The sequence below is a fragment of the Ambystoma mexicanum genome, chromosome 11 (assembly GCF_040938575.1).
Source record: "Ambystoma mexicanum isolate Mex_15411 chromosome 11, UKY_AmexF1_1, whole genome shotgun sequence".
Lineage (NCBI taxonomy): Eukaryota > Metazoa > Chordata > Amphibia > Caudata > Ambystomatidae > Ambystoma > Ambystoma mexicanum.
In genome coordinates this window covers 1,371,470,232-1,371,493,970 of record NC_090934.1, presented here as the reverse complement: position 1 = coordinate 1,371,493,970, position 23,739 = coordinate 1,371,470,232, and the positions used below count along the sequence as shown (strand labels likewise).

The window sequence follows — 23,739 nt, the reverse complement described above, 5'->3', positions numbered from 1 at the left end:
TTTGGAGGGACTCATTATCCTTAGCCCCAAATAGGTTGTGCCAATCGAACGACATATCCAGCAACTTTACCTAGATGTCCCGGGTAAAATCAGCATGTCTGCATCCAAGAGTGCCTCCTCAGCATCGACCCTGTGCCCATGGCACGTGGCACACAATCGGATTTGTCATGGTTCAACTGTAAACTTTGGCGTGTAGCTTCTTTGCCGTCCTTCGCTGAGCAGTTGAAGCCCTCCACTTCCTAGGTCAAGAAGATCTCCACTGCCTCCGAAATCATGCACCAGAGTCCAAAAAAGCATTTTGGCCAAAGGGCACGATACATTAACCAGTTCCAGACCAAGACTGCCCGAAGCAAACAGCTTGCGCCCCCAGCAGTCCAATATTTTGCAGCCTGGACCACCAAACACTGGTGACGCATGGGTTGAGATAAAAGCCGGATCAGAGGATGTCAGGCAATGCTTTTTGAGCACGATTCTGGTCCCACCATGGCTATTTACTGATGCCCCATTTTCTTTTTGTCCTTTCAGACAGGAGAGTATGGTTTTCCCTTCTCCACCACTTGTCTCCATTCTAATCCTCGGGATTTGAAGTGGTCCTTTTTTCACTAATGTGTCAACATTCTGTGTCAAACTCATAAAGGGTCTTAGGGTGTATGGATTGGCATGACCTGAAATCCTGTGGATTGTGTTCCTACCCAAAACAATACAGGCAGATACCGTGAAGTCTGTGAAACATCTGTCTCCCACAGTCCCTACAAGGCTTTAAGCCAGAGGCTTTCCCAGAGTTGGGCATGATGCATTTATTTGAGCAAATCTAAGTGGCACTCCCAAAACATACATTGTGCATGGAAAAAACGAACGAAGATCGGGGCGACGGCTCCATAGAAAGTGGCCCTGAAGTCATGTATTATCGGTTTGATTTTGGACTCTACGTTTTCTCATAAGAAGAAAATCCTTTACCATTTGTATTTGTCAGTTTTATCTTTGAAACATTCAGAAAATGTGTCACTTATTGACCTTTTTGTCAACTAAACATCTTCATTAAACTTCATTGCTTTGGGACTGAATTATTGTTGCTCACTTTAGGTTGTGTCCCTTGTGAGAAACCAGAGGGTGTCTCATCCGCTAGACCCAGTGATAGATATATATATATATCTGTCTCTCTCTCTCTCTCTCCCTCTCCCCCTCTCTCTCTCTCTCTCAGGTGGCGATCGCACGGCCATCACCTTTGGATCCAGACCCTGGGTGTGGGCCAGTGCGAGAGGATCACATGGGTGAGGGGTCTTCGGGAAGTGGGGGTGAGGGTGAGGCAGCCTGGGTGAGACACGGTATTCCCTACTATTTGGTTTATCCAAGCCATCCTATGTTTTATGACGCTCCGAGACCCCTACTTCCCACGCCCCCCCCTTGTACACAAATACTGGGCAGAGGAAGAGGGTGACAGAGTAACAACATTAACTTTCACACATTGTACTGGATATGTCCCGCTAATCGGGTCAGGCAAAGTCAGGCACTTGACTAAGTGCATACACCTGATACCAATTAGCTCTCCTCACATGAATAAAAGGCAGAACCCAAAGACAAACTATGAGCAAGGCGGAACACGAGTATGAGCAGAACTTCCGGGACGAAGGCAAACCTACTGGAGCAGAGCGACGGACAAAGTGGCAGCGGGTCCAAAACTCCAAGAGTTCCCTACCGGAGGTCGTTGCCTCTGTTAGGCAGAATTATATGCAGTACCCTTTGGGAACACCACACACAATTAAGACTACAAGTGACAGATCAAATTCACCTTTGGTACAAGGCTGTACTACACAGTAAAAGTGGTAGCGATGGCGGAGCAGCCAGACTTATCTCAAGAGCAAGTGAGCAGTATCAAATAGTTACACAAAGGACATCAATTACTATGATTCAAACAAACACTGACTCAAGGTTTCCAAGTAAAAGAATATACATTTATTTACTCATCAGTTATATAACATTTTACTAAAGTAAAGCAGTTTAAAAATCACACTCTTAATACACCACACCACTCCCAATAGGTTCCAGATAAGTTAAGCTCACAAAATGAAGTGGGAGCAAAATGGCAATCCAGGAATTTAAAAGGGAGGGAAACACAAAGTTAGACAGAAATTAAACCACACCAACAGGAAAGTACTCAGGGCATTTGAGCAAGAGGAACTACAGTGATAGAATCAGGTAGAAAAGGTTTAGGGCCAAAGTCATTAGGTCAAAAGTCTTTTGCTCAAGTTCACACGGCTCAGGGTAGTTTGCGGTAAAGTTCGTGCCACAGGTTCCGGACGAGGTTGGTTGGCAGAAAAGTGAGTTCAAAGAGAAGAGAAGGACAAGCCCTCAGATTGGAGAAAGATTTCAAACACTTAAACCGCGTTTGAACGAAACGAATAACAGGATTTGCACAGTACCTTAAAATGGAGAAGAAGCTGTAGCTGAGGCGGACGTTCCAGGTAGTTCCCACAGGCTCACAGTTCCTGAAGCGACAGTCGGACTGACAAGAAGTAGTAAGACTGGAGGGTCCTGCACTATGCTGGGAAGAAACCAGCAGCAGAGCGAAACAACGAATAAAAGGTGCGCTCCTTAAAACCCAAGCAGGGTCCGACCTTCCTGGCTATCTGGCCCACTGCAGCTCTGTACAGTGAATTCGACCAGAGATGGGGTCCTGGCTTGAAGTTTGGCCGAACTGGTTGGTCCCACCAGCTCGAGGGAAGAAGATTCCTGGAGGATCTTCTCCATCGTCGGATTCTGAAAATTCGGACCTGCAGCAGGGCTTCACCGGGCGGTTCAGTCGTTGTAGGGGTCCTCTTCCGTCAGCTCCTCGTTGGTTCTTTTGTTCCAGTGGCGACTCTGTCTTTCCAGTCCCAGAGACCTGCTTTTTATGCAGTTTTCCCCCATTCACACAGCCTGGCTGTCAATCACACAGCAGGGCGGCTGTCCTGGCAAGGACAGTCACCAAGCCAATCAAACAGGAGTGCGACTTGAGTTACCAAGGGAACCCATGGCAAGGCTCGTAAGACCTCTCCATCACAACCTGCCTACCCAGATTTTCAGGCGCCTTAAGGAGGGCTTCTGTGCAGAAGCCTGCGAAAAGACGGCGAACAAAGGGACCAAACATGGTTTGGCGCGCAGAGTAAAACACGAGAAAAACTTTAACAAAAAGAAATGGCGAATAAATCCAGCCGGAGACTAAACAAAATATATTTGGTCAAGTGGCTTTATGTTCGAGGCTAATAAAATAGCCTAAAACAATACCATGGTTATTTAAGATAACCGCGGTATGAGAAATAGGGTAGTTATCACTGCCACCAGCCAAGTCTTGATGAAAAGGGAGTGAAAAAGTGCTCCAAGAGAAAGACAAAAAGGGATAAGAATTAACCCATTCCAATACTCCATGTAAGATGGGGTGTACTGGGTCTGTGATTTAAAGAGACTACATAAAGTTAATGGCAACTTTACATGTTTCTGGGAGAGAGTAGTCAGTCCCAGAAAAATGGAGTCAGTGGGAAGTCTAAAAGACAACCCTGTGTCACTGCACTGAAGGTGCTGTGTAACACACAAGAAAATGATGCTCATGGAGCAGGTGAGGCTCCAGAGCCCAAGATCACACAAGTGGTATAACTACACACAGCAAAACACATATAAGAGTAGGAAAAAAGGCTCACACTCTAACCAGGTGAAAAAATAAACGCTAGAAATCCAGCAAAGCTGCTGAGAGACTCATTAGGTAAGGGAAATCAGCCATTTATGAGAATTCTCCCCAACAGCCTCTGGCAGGCCATGGAAAACACGCGGAGAGGGCCAGATCCAGCAAGTAAAGACTGCACAGTGTTTCAAGGATGCCAGCGACCCTCCTGGGTGAACGGCAGAGTTGGGGAGGCAAAGCGAAGCCTGTGGTACTAACCTTGACTCGTGAATTGGTTATCGCAAAACCAAGAAAGAGACGCGAGTTGTGCTTCTGCTGGGGTGCTGCTCACATGGCAACAGACCTATTCCATTCCATGCTGTTGCCTTCCTGTGTGGACAGCAATTCACCACAAAAGATCACCTTACCTTTCTCTAGGAGTGTTTTTTTATTTTATGAGTAGGACAAGGACATAAGCAATGAAGAATAATGAAGAGCGGTAGGAAACCTTTCATATGCGGCATGGTTTGGAAAAACTCTGTTCCTCGCAACACAACAATGATTAATTTTGAATACCATAGTACTGCTTAATGATCCAAGTATTTCTTTATAGCCTTTTTAAAGAACCTTTCAAGTTCTGATCATATTTAAAGCACTGATTTCCTTTAACAAACTTGTGGTAAACATATGTACCTACAGGTTTCTTGTAGTTATGGCTTATTCTAGCTTCTATTGAAAACATGCTTTTTTAGAGATATAATAGTAAAGTGTACCTTGTACCATGAATTCTTCCTCATGTTCAGTCTTCCCATCCACATGTCTGACAACAACATCTGGGTACATGTGTGAGCTACAAAAGGCCTTAATCTTGAAGATACAGCTAGCTTAAGGCAGGTGGAATTACTCCAGTTTTTTAATTCATACATCAGCAGTTTCATGGCCATGGTTTCATCTTGTCGAAAAGATTGTTCAAGTAGTTCAACAGCTAATTGTCCAAAGTCACTAGAGAAATCAAAACACGCGAAAGTTTGAAAATAAATCTGAAAAAGGAAATGTGTGTCAATCAGTCAGAAGGAACAGTTTACTTGCGATTGTCTCTTCACACCTGTAGAACACTTTTTGAGATGCTTGCAAAAAATATATACAAATATTTCCAAAAGCATTTTAAGAAGTTCAAAAGCATTAGGATGTTACTTGCACAAATAATGAAATTTCTAAGAGGAGAAAATAATGGCAAACATAGATCCATGAAAACATATGCAAACACATGTGAAGAGCGAATATCTTAGCAAATATCTTAGCACTCAGGAATGTTGTTTCTGATGCATGTTCTTGCCACAGGTCCCTCATCTATGATATTCTCCAGCACGGCTGATCTTAAAAATCTATCCAGCCACCACGGAGCGCAGCACGGCTCCATATTGTCTCTGCACGATGCTTCTTGCACTGGACATTTCATGGCCAGTATATATTACTGCGCCCCATGTCATCAGTTTCGACTTTTACCCAATCACTCTGTAATAAGGGACCTCAGAACCCAGGAAGGTGTACTAACTATATGCCAAGGGGCAGGTCAGGAGGGCTATGAGTAATCTGTGGCAGTACCATACATTAGAAAGAGCATTACTGAGAGGCAAGTCATTTGTTCTTCTAACAGGTTCCTTCATCAAACAGATTCCTCATCTATGATCGACTCTGATAGCAGTAGGAGCGGGTGCAAGAGGACACCACCTAAACCAGAAAAACTCAGGACTACTGCCGAAACGAGTGTATTGCCTTGTAAGATAATCCAAGCTGAAATATGGTTAAGTGTGTGTAGAGAAGGCCTCATAGCATGGCAAAAGTCCATGAGAGACCCCCCGCCCCTGTTCTCCTGTACGTACGGCAGAGGTGGTAGCCAGACCTCTGCTTGCATGAGCCAAGAGACTTTCAGGCACATCTTTCCACACCAGATCATAGCATTTTGAGATGCAGAGAATGATCCATCTTGATAGGTCTGTTTAATCACAGCCCTACTGGCATGAACACCTCACTTCTGTAGGGCACAGGGGTTGATAAAAAAATTATAAGTTACTCACCGTAGTGAATAACATACTCTTAGTCTCCTTTCCTCCATACAGCATGGGCGTCCCTTCCAACCTCAGTCCCCATAGACGCATCGACAATCGATTAGCATTGCCTAATGACACCAGTTTTATTAGGGGGGGGGGGGGGAGGCTGGTGGGATGTATGGAGGAAAGGGGACTAACGAGGACTAAGAGTACGTTAGTCACTAGGGTGAGCAACTTATAATTACTCTTAAATCCGGTCCCCTTTCCTCCATTACTGCACGAGCAATTACAACTCAGTGTAGCTCCAGGGTGGAGACGAGACCCTCCTTAAGCAAATAGGTTTTCGAAGAATCGCCTATCCGAAAGCTGCATCTGATCTAGAACCGGCATCCAAACAGTAGTGCTTGCAAAATAGCCAATTGGGTGGCCATGTGGGCGCCCTGCTTATGACTTGCCATGGGACATGCCGCTGGAAAGCGATGGCCGTTGCCTTGGCTCTGACCGCGTGGGCGTGCATGTTGGCCTGCAGTGACTTGTGCTGTCCCTCGTAAGTTTCTTTGATGGCAGAGACCATCCAACAGGCTATGGAGGTCTTAGAGGCCCGATACCCCAGTCTTGATCCGCCGAAGGTGACAAAAAGTGCGCCCGACTTGCGGAAGCCCTTGGTCATGTCCAAGTAGAATTGTAGGGCACGTTTGACATCAAGGAAGTGCAGAACTCTCTGTGCCTCGTCTTTGGGTTCAGCAAAAAACATAGGTAGCACTATTTCTTCATTCAGATGGAATGTGGAAGACACCTTGTGTTACGCTCACCTGGTGTCCATGGGGGCGTCGATCTGAGCTGGGCTGTTGTTACCTCTTCCAGCGACACACGGGGCGCCGAAATGATGGACTGGACCGGACCACCCAGCTTAGCTTGTTTTGCCCTTATGATTATTCTTCTGTAATGGAGAAAAGGGAATTAGCCACCTGTGGGGACTGGGCGCCAACCCCACCTTTCCCCACTCCTGCGCTCTCTTCCCACAAATTACTTCCGAACTCTTGCTATGTTCTTACCTGATAGTTTGGAAAGATGAGCTCTCCATCCTGCCTCGAGCGCAGGGGCGCGTAGATGACCAGTTACTTCACTGGTGTGGGATGTTGGAGAGTTGCAGAACGGTATTGACTCCGTAAGGAAATAGTTTGAAAAAGAGTTCAAAAACGTCTGGCTTTCACTCTGTCCAAATTCCCTAGGTTGCCTTAATAGTTCTTGAGAAGAGTTCCATGTGGCAACCAGTAAGATGCAGGTAAGTGTTTATGGATTCTGCTCAGTTCGATAATGAGGACCTGGTCTAACCTGTGACCCTTTCCTTTTGCAGGCGCTGAATCAGTGGAGGTTCCGGTGATTGCGGCCTCAGGCAGTAACCAGGTAAGTCGGTAGCGGAATTCGGTTTCCCCTACTTGCGCTTTTGTGTTGCTTTTGTTTCCCCTTTGGGGCCGGGGTACGGCGGAGAAGCTGTGGAGGCCGCGCCGACCCGAGATGAGGTAAGTACCCCCTGTGGTATCAGGTAAGTCCTGGGGATTGCCTTTATTGTCTGGGAATGCTCCCTTGCTCACCTTATTGTCTTTATTTCCACAGGTGTTGGAGAGCGGCCGCTGGATGCTGAAAAGCGCGATGGAATGCAGAGGATTGCTTCAGGTGAGTTCCCGTGCGGCGCTGCAGGATGCGAAGCGGCGCACGTCTGATGATTTCTTCCTTCTAGGTCAGAGCCAAGAAGATTCAGGATTCAGGTAAGGATTGCAGGTAAAAACTCTGGTTCTAACCTTCCCTCTGCTTTCTTTCAGGTTTTCAGGAGCTCTGGCATCCAGTCGGGCGTGGCTGAAGACTGGAAGCTGCTGCAGGCACGGTGAGCGTTACGCTGCAGGTGCAGAATAACGCGAAGCATGGGTTGCTGTCAGGGCGTGGTTTAAATAGCCTTGGAAGTAGTTCCAGGTAAGTATCCTTCCGCAGCCCCACCCGAGTAAAAAATAGTTCCTAGGGAAAAATAGTCCCTCCTAGGCCTCATTTGACTTCTGGTCACTGGCAGCATGGTCTGCCTCAGGTAAATTAGCAGCATGGTCTGCTTCAGGTAAGTACTTGACCATGAGCCGGGCGCCATAGCCGCCAGGACTGCACCCAAATAGCCCCTAATTGGGGTTCATGGGCCTGCATTAAATGGCATGATGCCTGCTTCCGGGGTAGCTGGGCCAAACCTGGTTTCCCGGGGGCAGGCATCGTGACACCTTGGGCAAGAATGCTGGGTGTGTCCGCAGGACTACTTTATCCTTGTGAACCATAGTATATGGCTCTGAGGCGACCAGCGCCTGGATTTCGCAGATTCTGCAAGCCGAGGTGAGGCCGACTAGCAAGGCCGTCTTAATGGTGATCAGCCTGATGTCCACCAACACCATTGGTTCAAATGGTTTGTGTGCCAGGGCACCCAGAAATATGTTGAGGTCCCACAGGGTGTGGCCTCGTGATGGACGGGAAGAGTCTGGCGAGTCTCGTCAAATGTTTCTTGACAATCGGATTGGCTGCCAAGCAAGTGCTGCAAGTGTCCACCTGCACGCCTGAGTGGGCAAGGTGCGTCGAGAAGGAGAGCACGTCGTCCAAGGTACATGCAAGGGGGTTGATACACTTAGAGTCTGCCCAGTGGCAGAACCTGGTCCACTTGCTGCTGTACTGGGCCCTGGTAGACTTGCGCCTGGCGCCCTTTATGATTTCTACGATAACCTGGGAAAGGCTGAGGTGAGCTAGCGTGACCTGTTCAGGAACAACACTGAGGGCTACTATCTGTGGCGTGGGGTGGATGACCCTGCCCCCTGCTGCGCCAGAAGATGTGCTGGGCCCGTCGGAAGGTGATTGGGCGTCTTCTCTGAGAGGCTGAACAGCTCTGAGAGCCATATCATGACAGGCCACCACGGTGCTATTAGAATGATGCTGAGGTGGCGAAATTCCTTGATCTTGCATATCACCCTGTGTATCAGTGGTGTGGGCGGGAACCCATATGCTGTCATTCCGTCCCACTGAATATGGAATGCATCGCCCACGGAGCCTGGGCCCTGACCTTGCCAGGAAGCAAACAGTTGGCACTTCCTGTTGTCCCAGGAGGCCATTTGTAGAAGATTTCCCGCAGAACCAGGTCGTTCAACTGCCACTCGTAGTTGTCCGCACCCAGTCTGCTGAGCCTGTCTGCCTCCAGGTTGGATTCCCCCAGAAGATGGACAGCCGTGAGGTAGAGGTTGTTCTCCAGGGCCTATTTCCACATGCTGACTGTGAGCCTGCACAGTTGGGGGGAGTGGGGTGGGGATCTGGTACCTCCCTGCTGGTTGGCGTAGAACATGCTGGTCCGGTTGTCAGTCTGAATGAGGATGACCTTGCCCTCGATAACCGGAAGGAAGGCTCTGAGCACCAGCCAGATCACCTTCAGTTCCAGCTAGTTGATGTGGTACTCCTGCTCCTGCCGGGTCCAGGTGCCATGGACGCAGTGGTTGTCCAGGGTGGTCCCCCCAACCCTCAAGAGAGGAGTCCATGGTGATTGTGACCTGCGGGGTAGGTTGCCGGAAGGGCTTGCCCAGCCGAAGGTTGCAGTCCCTGGACCACCATGTGAGGTCCGGGTGAAGTGATGGAGGAACGTTGATCATCTCTGACTGAAAGCCTCGCTCCTGGTCCCAAGATGCTGCATAGTGCAGCTGTATCCTCTGTTAGGCAGAAACCTGTGCAGTTCCCTTAGGGACCACTGCAAAAAGTTTAAGACTACAGGTGTTAGCAGTAAACCCAATTGGTAGCAGTCTGCACCACCCAGATTTACCTGGTAGCTGTGGCTGAGCAGTCAGACTTCTCTCAAGAAGAGTTAGGCAATATATAGAGTATACACAATAGGGCTAAAAATACAGTAGCACAAGCAAACACTGACCAGAGCTTTGGTATAAAAATATATAATTATTTATTTAAAAACACACTTGTAAAAATACACTGGCACTAATATGTCAAGCAATTTCAAACACAGTCACTAGAAATATATACACCTCCCTAATTAATTATAAGTCTAGGGTAATACACCACTTATTTAGCACAACAGAGGAGAGTGCGTAACCCTAGATGGCACTCCAATATTATTTAAAAAGGGAGACAAAAGGCAGAAATAGGAAAAACACACAATACCAATACTTTTAAAGAACCACAGCAAGTCAAGAAAGGCAGGGTCTACTGTAGAGCAAAAATGTCATAGGCCAGGCCCACTCTTGGAGAGAGCAACACGGAATGTGCCCAAGATCACACAGTGGAAATGCACTAAAAGCCTTTGCAGGAAAGTCAAAAAGAAGACGGATCAAGATAGAAAGGTAATGTTAACGGGTCCAATGTCACCCCAGGATAGAGAGTCAAGGATTTACGGGGCACCTTGAACAGTCTGTTGCAAAGGAGACCAAGCGGGACACAGTACCTGAAACGGTGAGAAAGCTCCAGCGGGGGCAGTTGTTCCTGGCAGCGGGTGCAAGTCGGTGCTTCGTCCAGGGGAAGAGAAGATCTCGACGTGGAGGAAAGCTGGAGGTCATTGCACTGCCAGGAAAGAAACCAGCCGCGGAGGTTCGCGGTTAAAAGGTACTACCCTTTTATTCGCAGTAGTGGTGAAGTGTGGCTATCCGGTCGCCGGGGTGCTTGGCACAGGCGATTCAACTACGAGACGATCCAGGAAGGCGAAAAAGGCGAACTGGTTGGTCCCACCAGCTCAAAGGGAAGTAGACTCTCCTGGAAGAAGATCTTCTCTGTCGTCAGGAAAGTGGTGAGTTTCATACAGCGGGGCTCCACCGGTGGTGTCGTCGTTGTAGATGGCTCAGCTTCTCCCCTCTTCAGATTCTTTAGGTCCTGTAGCGACTTCTGAAGTTCCAGTCCCCAAAGCCCTGCTTTTATGCAGCAAAACCCCAATTCATCAGCCTAGCTGTCAATCAAACATGCTAAGTGGTGAGCCTGGCGGCTCACCACTGGGCCAATCACACAAGAGTGCAACTTGAGTTGCCAAGGCAACTCAGTCCAACATGCCTATTCCCCCCTCCCACACATCCTGTAGACCCAGACAGAGTGGCACCACTTTTGGAGGCTTCTGTGCAGAAGCTCGCCAAAAGTGGAACAAAGGGCTCGACTTGGGTTGGAGTTACAGAGGCGAACACAAATGCCATTTTAAAACCGAGCCCTGGCAAAAAGACCCAACCGGGAAATAAATATTAAATAAATAACCCGGCGGTATCTTTAACATTGCACCCAAAAAGTGGTGCGTTTAAAATGAATGGGAAAATCCCATAGGAAATATTCCGGTGGAATATTTCACGTGGTAACCACTGCCACCAGACAGAAACTCGAAAAGGGGGTACTGGACAGTGCCTCCTTGAAAAACAGACCCATGAGCAATCGAATTACCCCTACCAGTACTTCCACAATATGATGGCTTATACTGGTTCTGGTCACAATTTAAGACTAGTAAAGTCAATGGTGACTTTACATGCCCTGGGAGACAGTAGTCAGTCCCAGGGTATGGAGTCTATGTTTGGGGGTCACTATGACACCTCTGTGTTACTGCACTGAGGGTGCTGTGTAACACACATACCAAAAACACATGAAGCCCTATGGAGTAAAAGGCCCCATAGCCCATAAAACACATTACAAAGTCAAAGGACATCCTGAAATCATGTCTAAGAGTGGGAGAAAAAGAGTTTCACTCTTAGCAGGAGAAAAAAATAAACCCCAAAAATCCAGCAAAGCTGCTGGGGGACTCACTAGGTTTGGGAAATTAGCCTATACAGAGAATTCTCCCTAACATCCTCCTCATCCCGAGTCTCGTGTGGGGGGCGGCCAAGAGGACTGTTGCCATGAGCCCCAGTAGGCGTCGGTACCACCAGGCCGAAGTCACTTCTCTGCTGAGGAAAAGTGCGCGGTGACCCTCTTCAGGGCTGTGATCTTGTCTTTCGAAGGAAAAAAATCTCTCGGAACACGTGTCCCAAATGAGACCCAAGAAGGTCAGTCGCTCCGTGGGCTGCAGCTGCGACTTCTTGAGGTTGAATAAAAAACCCCGCTCGTGCAGTGTTAGGGAGAATTCTCTGTTTAGGCTGAATTTCCTAACCTAGTGAGTCCCCCAGCAGCTTTGCTGGATTTTTGGGGTTTATTGTTTTCTCCTGCCAAGAGTGAGACTCTTTTACCCTCACTCTTGGACATGATTTGAGTGTGTCCCTTTGACTCTAGATGTGTTTAATGGGCTATGGGGTCTTTTACTCCATAGGTGTTCATGTGTTTTTGTGATATGTGTTTCACAGCACCCTCAGTGCAGTGACACAGGGGTGTCATAGTGACCCCCCAGTATAGACTCCATACCCTGGGACTGACTACTGTCTCCCAGGGCATGTAAAGTCACCATTGACTTTACTAGTCTCAAATTCTAAACAGAACCAATACAAACCATCATATTGTGGACGCACTGGCCGGGGCAATTCGATTGCCCCGGGGTCTGATAGTCGAGGGGGCACGTCTCCGTCCCCCCTGATCGAGTTTTGGCTGGTGGCAGTGGATACTACTTTTATATTCGACCGCGAATATATCCCCATGGGATTTCCCATTGTTCGAGGCTACCAACTTTAATTATTTAATTCCTATAGCCTCGAACATATCGCCGGTTTATTTATTTAATATTAATTTTCCGGTCGGTATTTTTTGCCCGAACTCGGTTCTAAACTGGCGTTTGTGTTCGCTTCTGTGACTCCAACCCAAGTTGAGCTCTTTGTTCCACTTTTTGGCGGGCTTCTCCACAGAAGCCCTCCAAAGTGGTGCCACTCTGTCTGGGGTACTTAGGAGGGGTGGATGGGGATTTAGGCACCCTGGACTGAGTTGCCTAGGCAACTCAAGTCGCACTCCGTCCTGATTGGCCCAAGTGGTGAGCCGGCCGGCTCACCACTTAGCATGTTTGAGTGACAGCTAGGCTGAGTGAAGGGGGGTTTTCTGCATAAAAGCAGGGCTTTGGGGACTGGAACTTCAGAAGTCGCCACAGGACCTAAGAATCCGACGAGGGAGAAGCTGAGCCGACCTGCTACGACGACACCACCGGTGGAGCCCTGCTGAACCGTCTCACCACTTTTCCCAACGACAGAGGAGATCTCCAGCCCGGAGAGTCTTCTTCCTTCGACTGGTGGGGATAACCAGTCTGCTTCCTTTTTCGCTTCCTGGAGCATCTCGTGGCCGCCTTGCCTGTGCCAAGCACCCCGGCAACCGGGATACCACGTTTTACCACTACCGCGAATCAAAGGGTAGTACCTTTAACCGGAAAACTCTGCGGCTGGTTTCTTCCCTGGCAGTGCAATGACCTTTATCTTTCCTCCACGTCGAGATCTTCTCTTCCTCTGGACGACGCCGCAACTTGCACCCGCTGCCAGGAACGACTGTCCCCGCTGGAGGATCCTTTCCACATAAGGTACCGTGTTCCGCCTGGCTTCCCTTGCAACCGACTGTATGGGGTAGATTTAGCCCCCGGCTTTCGACCCTGGGTTAGCCTGGGACACCCTGGCTAAACTTTTCTGAAACCTAACTAAAACCTTTCTGAACTCCCTGCAAGACTTCTTTAAGCCTGTTGTCATTGTGTGATCTTGGGTGCATTTGTGCCCTGCTCTCTCCAAGAGTGGGCCTGAACGATGGACTTTGGCTCACAAGTAACTTTTGACTTTCCTGCCTTGCTTAAGAGTTCCTAAGTATTAGTGTGGTGTATTTTCCTACATTCTGCCTTTTTCCCTCCCTTTTTCGTTAACTTATTGGAGTGCCATCTATAGTTAAGCACTCACCTCTGTCTGGAAATAAGTGGTGTTAACTAAGACTTGTCTGATAAGGAATAAGGAATGTATATATAATAATAGTAACTGTGTTTAGAGTGATTTACAATAATAGTGCTGGAGTGTTTCAATAAGTGTGTTTTTAAATAAATAATTATATACCTTGATATCAATGCTCTGGTCAATGTTTTCTTGTGCTATTGTATCTGAGTGCCTATTGTGTATACTTTGCATACTGCCTAACTCTTCTTGAGGGAAGTCTGACTGCTCAGCCACAGCTACCAGGTAAATCTGGGTGTACAGACTGCTACCAAGTGGGTTTACTGCCAACACCTGTAGTCCTAAATCTTTTGCAGTGGTCCCCAAGGGAACTGCACAGGTTTCTGCCTAACATGCAGTGTGTTCATAAGAGCGTGGGAAGTATGGTGCACTGCTTCCGGAGATGTCGCCCTGACGAGCCAGTCGTCGAGGTATGGGTAGATGGGGGGCCTGCGACCTGAGGAGGGCCGCCACTGAGTTCATCAGCCTGGTAAAGACCCTGGGGGCCGAGTTGAGGCCGAAAGGAAGCACCTTGTATTGGAAATGCTAGCCCATGATCCTGAATCGTAGAAAAGAACGATGAGGCTGCTAGATAGAAACGTGTAGGTACGCGTCCTTCAGATCCAGGGAGCACATCCAGTCTCGCTTGCACAATGCCTCCGCTATCAAAGCTGGCGTAACCATCTTTAATTTTTGTAGCAGTAGGGAGAGGTTGACAGTGGAAAGGTCCAGCACAACCCTCAGGCCCGCCTGGTTGTTCTTCTGAATGGCAAAAAGCTTGGGAGTAAAAGCCCAAGCCTCGCTGGGATGCTGGGACTTCCTCCACTACCTGGCTCTCGACAAGCTACCGGATCTCCGAAAAGAGTTGCTGTCCCAACCTGTGGGAGTGGAGGGAAGGAGGGAAGAGAGGCTGGGCTAGGGAGGCGGCACCCCATGGAGACTACAGAGAGGATCCAGGGATCTGCGAAATTCTGGCACCATAAATGTGCATGGAGCGCAAGCCTGCCCCCCACTGGATACAAGTGGACCCGGAGGGGCGTGTCATGCCTTCTTTCCCTCCTAGGCTGTTGCGGAGGAGGGGGACTAGAAAAAGCCCTTACTCACCCCGAACTTTTTGTTGTTTGCGCCGATGTTGAATCAGCGAACTGTCAGGCTGCCTGGACCTCTGCTCTTGGAAGCCGCGGAAACCTCTGTATGTACGCCCCTTTTCCGAGTGCTGCTGTGACTGGGTGTACGTTTTGGGCGTGGTCTTTGTAAGGATGGATAAAGACTTGGCCGTTTGTGAGCTGTTTTTCTTTTTGTCCAGCTCCACACTTGTGGAGTGGAAGAGGTCACCCCCTTCGAACGGAAGATCTAAGATGCGTTACTGTACAACCAGGTTGAATTTCGTAGCACAAAGCCAGGCCGTTCTTCTCATGTCCGTGGCAATGCAGATGGCACGGGCAGAGGTGTCAATGTGTGCCACGGTGGACTCCCCGATGTCCTGCGCCACCATCTTGGCCTCTGCAAATTCCGCCTTGAATTGGGATTGGCTCTGTGCCGGAAGCTCTGGGAGGAAATCCGCAATTTCCCACCAGAGCCTCTCGTTAACAGCTGCCAGCATGGCATCTGGGTTGGCTTGACAAAGGTGCAAGGACACGTTGGAATACAGCTTCTTCCCCTACTCCTCCAAGATTGTCTCCGCCTTGCCAAGCAGTACTGCGGAGGAAGAGGCCGAGAACAACTGTGGTTTGGAGTAAAGTGATGCTGCAGCGATCACTGAAGAGTGCGGCTGAGGGTGAGCCGGTAGCAAGAGTGTATCCCCCGCCATCTGCCTGTACTTGGTGTCTAGGTGTCGATTGACTGGCTGGACCGAGTGGGGCTTGAGCCAGCTCGACAGTTCACCAATACCTTGGGATCTGCAACCATAGTCCCGTGCCTTCCAAAGATCGAATCCTCCTGAAAAGTATGTACCTGCTTTATGTTGGTTTTGTTTCATTCATTAATTCCTGAAACTGTTATTCTAAGAGTTATTACAAAAGTGATTTACATACAGTGAATATTGCATTGGTTCTTCTATATGTTATAGTACTTACTTTTCTAAAGAATTATCTTTGCATTAGTGTATATATATATATATAAAATAAACCACCATTTCTATATAACTTTCTAGTGTGCCAGAGTTTCTTTAGACTATGCATATGCTTTAGGTTCCTTGTACCGTCCTACAGTCCTTCCTCCCTCCTAAAATAAGCTTGGCTGCTCAGCCAGTGCTACCAACATACTTGTGTAGTTCAGGCCTATTCCAAGAGTTGGAGTCCTGTGCCCCAAGTGTGAGTCTTCTGAAGTCCTACCTTAGGCGGAATTTTGAAAAACTCCCAAACACACAGGTCGTTGCAGTGATGGGTCTTCACCTGTATGAGTTAAGTCCAAGCCCTTAAGTATTTGCTGAAGTCCTTCACAGGATCCCAGTCGGCATGACCAAGCGTTCTGGGTACTGATGGCACCAACAGTGGCGAGGTCGAAGTCACTAGCGTGTTAGAAAAGGCATTGAGCCGATTCAGCTGAAAACCTCCGACTCCTCCTGGGTGGAGATTTGGGTAGGAAACAGGGAGTCCCCTAGAGTGGTGATTCCTCTTCTTTCACAAAGAAGAGTGGTGCTGCTCGGTGAATGGGACCTCTTGCAGTGCTTCTCCCCTTTTCTCCTTTTGGTCCAGGGACCAGTCTTCCGACACCAGAACTAGAACAAGATCTCTTGTCATCTTTTTGCTAGAAGAAAAAGGTGAAGAGTTTTGCAGCTTGCATCCGGAGGGTGTTCAGATGCATCGACTAACATGATTCAAAGCCCTGGGGTTGTGTTTCTCCCCAAAATAGTAAAGACCAATGCTGTGAGGGTTGGAGTTTGACATTTGTCGATCGCAGTCTGAGCTGCACTTGAAGCCAGGGACCTTTGCAAGATTAGGAATTAACCAAACTCAGGGTATCATTGTTTCTGAAGCAATCAGAGTGCAAAGTGAAGAAAAAGAAACTGGGGTCATCTGGTGCTGCACCTTCATATAGTATCCAAGCCGACCACATGACACGTCAAGGTGTTGAGCATAGCCAGTGCATAGCTGAAGACCCTAGTGGTGGAAACATTTCCAAAGACCTGCACGTAGATGAGAATTCTGTGGAAGGAAGGAAACATTAGAATGATAATTATTTACTAACCTGTAACTATGCTTCCAGTGTTAGCATTTATAGGTTTACATGCCCTAAAAACATTCCCATCATCATGAAAGACCAAATGTATATCAGTAAATTCAACAGTAGTTTTAGGAGTTCACCACGAAGTCTATTCACCTCATTTAAGTTCCTTCAGGCCAGACTATTGGTAGGGGGTGAAAAGTGATGAGACCATGGAGGACCAGTTCCATCATTCATTAAATGATGCAGGACCTGGGCGGGGCGTAGGGGAGAACCCACTGGTCCACCCTACCACGCCCTGCACAATGGCACAGGCTTGGCATTGGGGCCAGATCTATGCCACTGGCCCATTAACCACTTAACTGCCATGGGTCCCCCCCACCCTGCCCATTAACCACTTAACTGCCATGGGTCCCCCCCACCCCCCAGTGCCAAGGACTTTTTTAGTGATTTTGTTATGTCACCATTCAAACCAATGTAAATTTTTTGTTACATGAAATATCTTGGCCAAATTTGGCCCCCTTATTCCCCAAATGTAGGCGGTCGTAACGCCACCAAGGAATCCTAGTTTGCTGTAGGGGGGGTGTGAGAAAATAATCAAAAGGGGCCGAAAAATTGTTTTTCTTCAGAAAATGCCAATAAAATGATGTACAAAGAAGCCTGTGTTTTTTCCTTGTACGTGCCAGGAACAAATGGTTTGCTGTGCTGAATTCCCCATATTCCAGGCTTTCAAGAACAGGTTGAGTGGAAACCAAAAAAACATATTTTGATACTTTTACCAGCCATTTTGTAAGAGGTAGGCGATTTTGGCCTTTTTTCCAATAGGACGTGCGTGGACAGAATGGAAGGGAAGAGTAGGAAAGCTGAGTGGGAAGACAGAAAGGCACAGATTTCTAAAAAGTAGACAAAATTCCAAGTTTAGCAAGAGGTGATTTGCGCAGGTCAAATGTGTACAAAAAAAAGGGGTTGTCCTGACTGGAGAAGTCTAAGCTGGCTGCAGTTTATTGCAGTGTAAGTTTAGAGACAGTATACTATCTTTGGGTGTCACAATTTATATAGTTACCAAGGATAGCAGATTGCAGTAAATGAAAAACACCAGTAATAATCCACATGTGCTAGATCATTAATTTGTAATGGAACAGCTTTTATTAAGTGGCTGTCCTTATTTCTTTAATTGTCCAAAGAAAGAATAGAGTGGGCACTAGTTTGTAAGTTAATTCAGTAATTTAAACTTAGTAAAGTATTTGGTCCTGTCGCCAGATTCCTCTCCGTTGCAAAGGGAGGTGTGAAATAATATTATGCTGTCAACTGGTTCATGTGGAAATACAACAGTAATAATTCATATGAGAAAATAACTAATAACATAACAATTTACGTGTGGCAATTATACCATAATATGGAACATGTGAATTGTAGTTGGTTTTACTTTGTTTAGGGATATAGAGTTAATACTCTAAGAAACCAATTATGTGTGAAACTAAAAATGATCTAATATCCCAGAAGTTAAATACATCATAAGTTTGTATATGTACATTGGTACACACAAAGGAACAGTCGACATCCAATTAAAGTTTTTTTCAACATTTCAAAATGGCCGCTGGCACGTGATGACGTCATCACGTTGATGACGTCATCATGTTGCGCGCCGGCGCCATTTTCTGCACTATAAAAGCAGCCTGAGCAACCAGCAACGCGTTTTCACGCGAGCAAGGTGCCCGGCTGCTTCCACATTTGTTTACTACAGGTAAGACTCTTTTTGAGAGCAAGTGAAACTCTGGTTGATAGAACCATTTGTGACTAGATATTTGCTGAAATTTAAAGTATACATTGGTTATCATTTAGATTATCAAGAACAGAAGCAAGCTGCACAAAGGGCATATAACAAAATATAAACAAGCATGTTTGAGTGAAGCAGAGTTGGATAATTCTCCAATAAGGAATTGAATACAAACAGGTCTAAGATTAGAAGCATCGTTTAATACAGGTACATTTTGGAGCAAACTTTAAGTACAATGTAAAATGTTGTATTGGATTAAATGAAAATGTATGCTGTTATTAACATATTAAATAACATAATTTTCATTTTTTATTCTTTATCTTTTGATCACTAATAGTCCCTGATGAAGGTCTAGCACAGACCGAAATGCATTGGACAATATAATGCTTGCTAAAGGCCTCAGACAAATGCAGATTTCTAAATAAAAGATTTTTTGGTTACAACTAATTGAACTTATTATTATTTTTGAAGAATTCTTGGAAAATTTTGAACATTTACTTAAAGCAAATTAGTGGGATATCCACAAAGGTCCTTCCAGCAGACTGGTGCAACTTAACCAGTTGACAGCGTAATGTCCTTATTTCTTTAAACATTTTGTGAAAGAATTGTAAGTATCATACAAAAGGGTGCACATGTTTCACCCAAATCACACAACAAAATACAAACAAGTATAGGTGCAAAGCATGAAACAGAGAATAAAGTCAGTTCATACAAGCATGTCCTGTGTGTTAACATTGATCCAAAACAAGACAGTAGTATAAAGGCATCATATTGCCACTAATACATTCTGTTTTTATGTTTTTCTAATTGTAAAACGGTTTTACCCAACGGGTTAATAACAGGTTTACCCAATGCAACATGAAACTGGTGTAACCTTAATAATCCTCAAAAGGTATAAAGACCTTGGATGGGTCTATCATAGCCAGGCTAAAGGGTGACCAAAAAGTAGTTGCGCAGGTCAGGCATCAACTATGCAGGGAAAGAATTTATAGTTTGGGGACAAATTGGGAAAATGACAGAAAAAAAGCTATGTGGTGGACATGGTTGGCCCGGTAAGGCAATGGCTTCTGTGGATTTTGATAAAGACAATGCTCCGCTACATTCTCCCGATTGTTCCAGTTAGGAAATCACACATTTTTCGTAATGTTTCACAAAACAAGCAAAACCACAAGCCAAAAACTGAACCATGGTACACAGGAGTTGTATGGTTACGGCCTAAACAGATGTACTTAACATGTGTAAATAAGGAAAACAAATGTGGTGAGGAAGGGAAAGCATACATTTCTTGAAAGAGCACAGGCAGACCTTTTGAAGTGTAGGTGACTTGTGCAGGTTACAAAAGTGTATAGTGCCTAAAGCAGCGACTAAATGTAGGTTACATTTGGGAAATGAAAGGGTTGTGTGACAAAGAGCAGCAGCAAAGGGGTCGGAACGGTATGAAAACCACGCAAACAACAAATGTTGTACCTTCCTGCATTCCCACACGTGTCCCGATGAAAATGGTACCTCACATGTGTGGGTGCACCTACCAGGCTGAAAAAGGGAAAAAGCTAAACCACTGCTATCCCCCAAAGGGTTTGGGGAGCTGACCTACGGACTTGGGCCTGGGGTGTCGCAGCCACCAAGGAAAACAGGGAACGCCATGCATTTCCGAAAACAAGACACCCGTGGGAATCCACAGAGGTGTGACTTGCGCGAATCGCCCCAGAATTTATTACCCACAACCCCCGGCAAAGACACACATGGGAGACGAGTGCCCAAGGCCAGGGATATTACCCCCAACTTTCCTGGAGCTCTGACTGGCGTGTGTTACAGCTTCTCCCTCTGGGAAAGGTCTGGGACCCTGCCGGGGCTCCCTAGACCCGCTGCTGGGCTTGGGGACGGTCAAACCACATGACAGCCGCCCAGGGCCTGGGAAATCACTCCCGACCATCCTGAAGTGCTGACTGGTCTGCGTTACAGAATTTCCATTGGGGGTGGGAAGGGGACCCTGCCGGGGCTCCCCGCAACTGCCGCTGGACTTGGGGATGGTCGACCCACATGGGAGACAAGGCTCCCAAGGCCGGAGGCATCACCTCTGACCATCCTGGAGTTCTGGCTGGCCTGCGCTACAGCTTTTCCCAGTGGGAAAGGACAGGGACCCTGCCGGTGCTCCCTGGAACATTCGTTGGCCTTGGGGACGTTCAACCTACATGGGAGAGAGCCGCCCAAGTCCGGGGACATAACCCGCCCACCCAACTATCTTGGAGAGCTGGCGGGCCTGCCGTACAGCTTCTCCCTCTGGGAAAGATGGGGACCCTGCCGGGGCTCCATGGAACTAACGCTGTGATTGGGGACGGTAGACCCACATGATTGAAGGCTGCCCAAGGCCAGGGACATTACCCCCGACCATCCCGGAGCGCTGGCTGGGCTGCGTTACAGAATTTCCCTCGAGGGAGGGAAGGGGACCCTGCCTGGCCTCCCTGGAACCGCTACTGGGCTTGGGGACGGTCAAACCACATGGGAGACAGCTGCCCAAGGCCAGGGACATTACCCCTGACCATCCCGGAGTGCTGGCTGGGCTGCGTTACAGAATTTCCCTTGAAGGAGGGAAGGGGACCCTGCCGGGCCTCTCTGGAACTGCTGCTGGGCCGACCGTCCAACCGTCCTAGAGTTCTGTCTGAGCTGCGTTATAGCTTTTCCCTTCAGCAAGGTATTGGCACACTGCCAGTGCTCCCTGGTGGGGAAAGCTGTGCCACAGGCCAGCCAGAACTCCAGGACAGTGGAGGAGATGTCCCCAACCTTGGACATCTGTTTACCATGTGGGTATACGGTTCCCAAGCACAGCGGCAGCTCCAGGGAGGCCCGGCAGGGTCCCCTTCCCTCCCTCGAGGGAAATTCTGTAACGCAGCCAGCCAGCGCTCCAGGTTGGTCGGGGGTGATGTCCCTTGTCTTGGGTGGCTGTCTCCCATGTGGTTTGACCGTCCCCAAGCCCAGCAGAGGTTCCAGGGAGCCCTGTTAGGGTCCCTGACCTTTCCCAGAGGGAAATTTTGTAACACAGCCAACCCAGAGTTCTAGGATTTGTCAGGGGTAATGTCCGTGGCCTTGGGCAGCCGTCTCCCATGTGGGTGTACCATCCCCAATCACAGTGGTAGTTCCAGGGAGCCCCGGCAGGGTCCACCTCTTTTCCCGGAGGAAGAAGCTGAACCGCAGACCGGCCAGATCTCCAGGATAGTCGGGGGGGTTATGTCCCCGAACTTGGGCGGCTGTCTTCCATGTGGGTTGGCCGTCCCCAAGCACAGAAACAGTTCCAGGGAGCCCCGGCAGGGTCCTTGTCCTTTCCCCAGAGGGAAAAGCTGTAACGCAGGCCAGCCAGAACTTCAGGATGGTCGGAGGAGATGCCTCCGGCCTTGGGCGCCTTGTCTCTGATATCAGTCGACCGTCCACACGTCCAGCGACAGTTTCGGGGAGCCCTGGCTGGATCGCCATTCCTCCCCGGAGGTGACATCTGTAATGCAGCACAGCCAGAGGTGCAGCCTGGGCTTGCGGACGGTCAACCCACATGGGAGACAGCCGCTCCCAGGGAAACACCAATGTTATGCTGGCATGGGGGGCAATTTGTGGCCTGATCCTGCAATTGTGTCCCAGCCCACCAAAATACCTCTCCAGACAACGCACTCCCACCCACACCACTAACAATCCAGCCCCAGTCCCACCCACCCCACTGACAATGGGTCCTAACCGTAGAATAATTAAAAAAAAAGTACTTGCATAACGTTGCAGCTGCTCACATAGAAAAAGCTGTAAACGAAACAAAAAACATTTATTACCTATGGTCAGTGCAGCAAAAACAAATAAGTACTACTCTCCAATCACTGCCCCCCTTTCAAGCCATCCCTGGTGGTCTACTGACCCTCATCCACCAGTAAAAACACATTTGCCCCTCCGTGGGGCAGATTTCTGCCCCTATGTGTCCCCAGGGAGGGCTACATGAGAGCACCCCCATCCATTTGGGGTGGGGGGAGGGCCACTCCCCTTTTCATTTTATAAGTCGCTGGTGCCCCCCAAACCTCCGAAAACCTCCCTGTGTTTTGATATTTTTTTGTTTGCTTTGCCCCTTCGCCATGGGACAGAAGGGCACATTTGTGTGCCTATCTGCACCCAAGGTGGGCAAAATGCACTGCCCCATGCTTTGGGGGCCCTGTCTCAAGTTTTCTACTGGCCCCCTCAGCCGCCCCCACTCCAAATGGTTGGGGGGGGGCACCTCATGTAGCCCTACCAGGGGCTACATAGGGGCAGAAATCTGCCCCCAGTGAGGGCTGCATGAGAAGCTCCCCTCCATTTTAGGTGGAGGGGTGGGGGGAGAGGGACACCCCTTTTCATTACATAAAGGACTGATGGTTTAGAGTGCCTCCCAAAACCCCCCAAAACCTCCCTGTATTTCTACATTGCATTTTTTTTGTTTTGCCCCTTCACCATGGCGCAGATGGGCACATTAGTGCGCTTATCTGCACCCAAGGTGGGCAACACGCACTGCCCCTTGCTTTGGGGGCCCTGTGTCTAGTTTTCTACTGGCCCTCTCCCCCCCAAATGGTTGGGGGGGCATCTCATATAGCCCTCCCTGGAGCCACATAGGAGCAGAAACCTGCCCCCAGGGAGGGCTGTATGAGATGCCCCCCACCCACTTTCATAACACAAAAATACCTGGTGGTCTAGTGGCCCCAAACCCCCCCAAAACGAAACTTTTATTTTTGTGTGGGCCCCTTTCCTAGGGGCAGATGGGTACCCATCTGTCCCCAGGGGGAGCCAGACCTGCAGCACCATGCTCTGGGGGGCCTTTCTGGTGGCCCTTTCCCCCTAGCCCAAATGGAAGGGGGCATCTCATGTAGCTCTCCCTGGGGGCAGATGCCCCTTACTAGGGGCAGCAATCTGCCCTCAGGAAGAGCTTCATGAGGTGCCCCCATCCACTAAGGTGGGGGGAGAAGGCCACCCCCCTTTCATAAATAAAAATGCCTGGTGGTCTAGTGGGCCCACCTGAATTTCTTATATTTCTTTCCCTCCCTAGGGGCAGATGGGTCCCCATCTGCCACCAGGGGGGGGGGCAATACATGTTGCCCCATCCTTTGGGGGCTGGGGGTAGAGGGCTGCTTACATTTTAAGCAGTCCCCTCTCCACCCCACTTTACAAACAGATCCCTGGGGGTCTAGTGGGCATTGCTGAGCATGGATCGAGCGATCCGCAACCGGCAATGCTTCAAAAAAGATGTTGTTG

General features: G+C 48.4%; 1 protein-coding gene across 2 annotated transcripts in view; it reads right to left on the bottom strand.

Annotated features, from left to right (window-relative positions):
• TRPM7 (transient receptor potential cation channel subfamily M member 7) overlaps positions 1-23,739 on the bottom strand; it is a 2,599,208-nt gene that overhangs the window by 1,210,244 nt on the left and 1,365,225 nt on the right. For both annotated transcript variants that reach the window (XM_069624956.1, XM_069624955.1), the window contains exon 17: positions 4,408-4,636. In XM_069624956.1, coding sequence (XP_069481057.1) covers positions 4,408-4,636 — 229 coding nt within the window. The remainder of the gene's footprint in view (positions 1-4,407; positions 4,637-23,739) is intronic.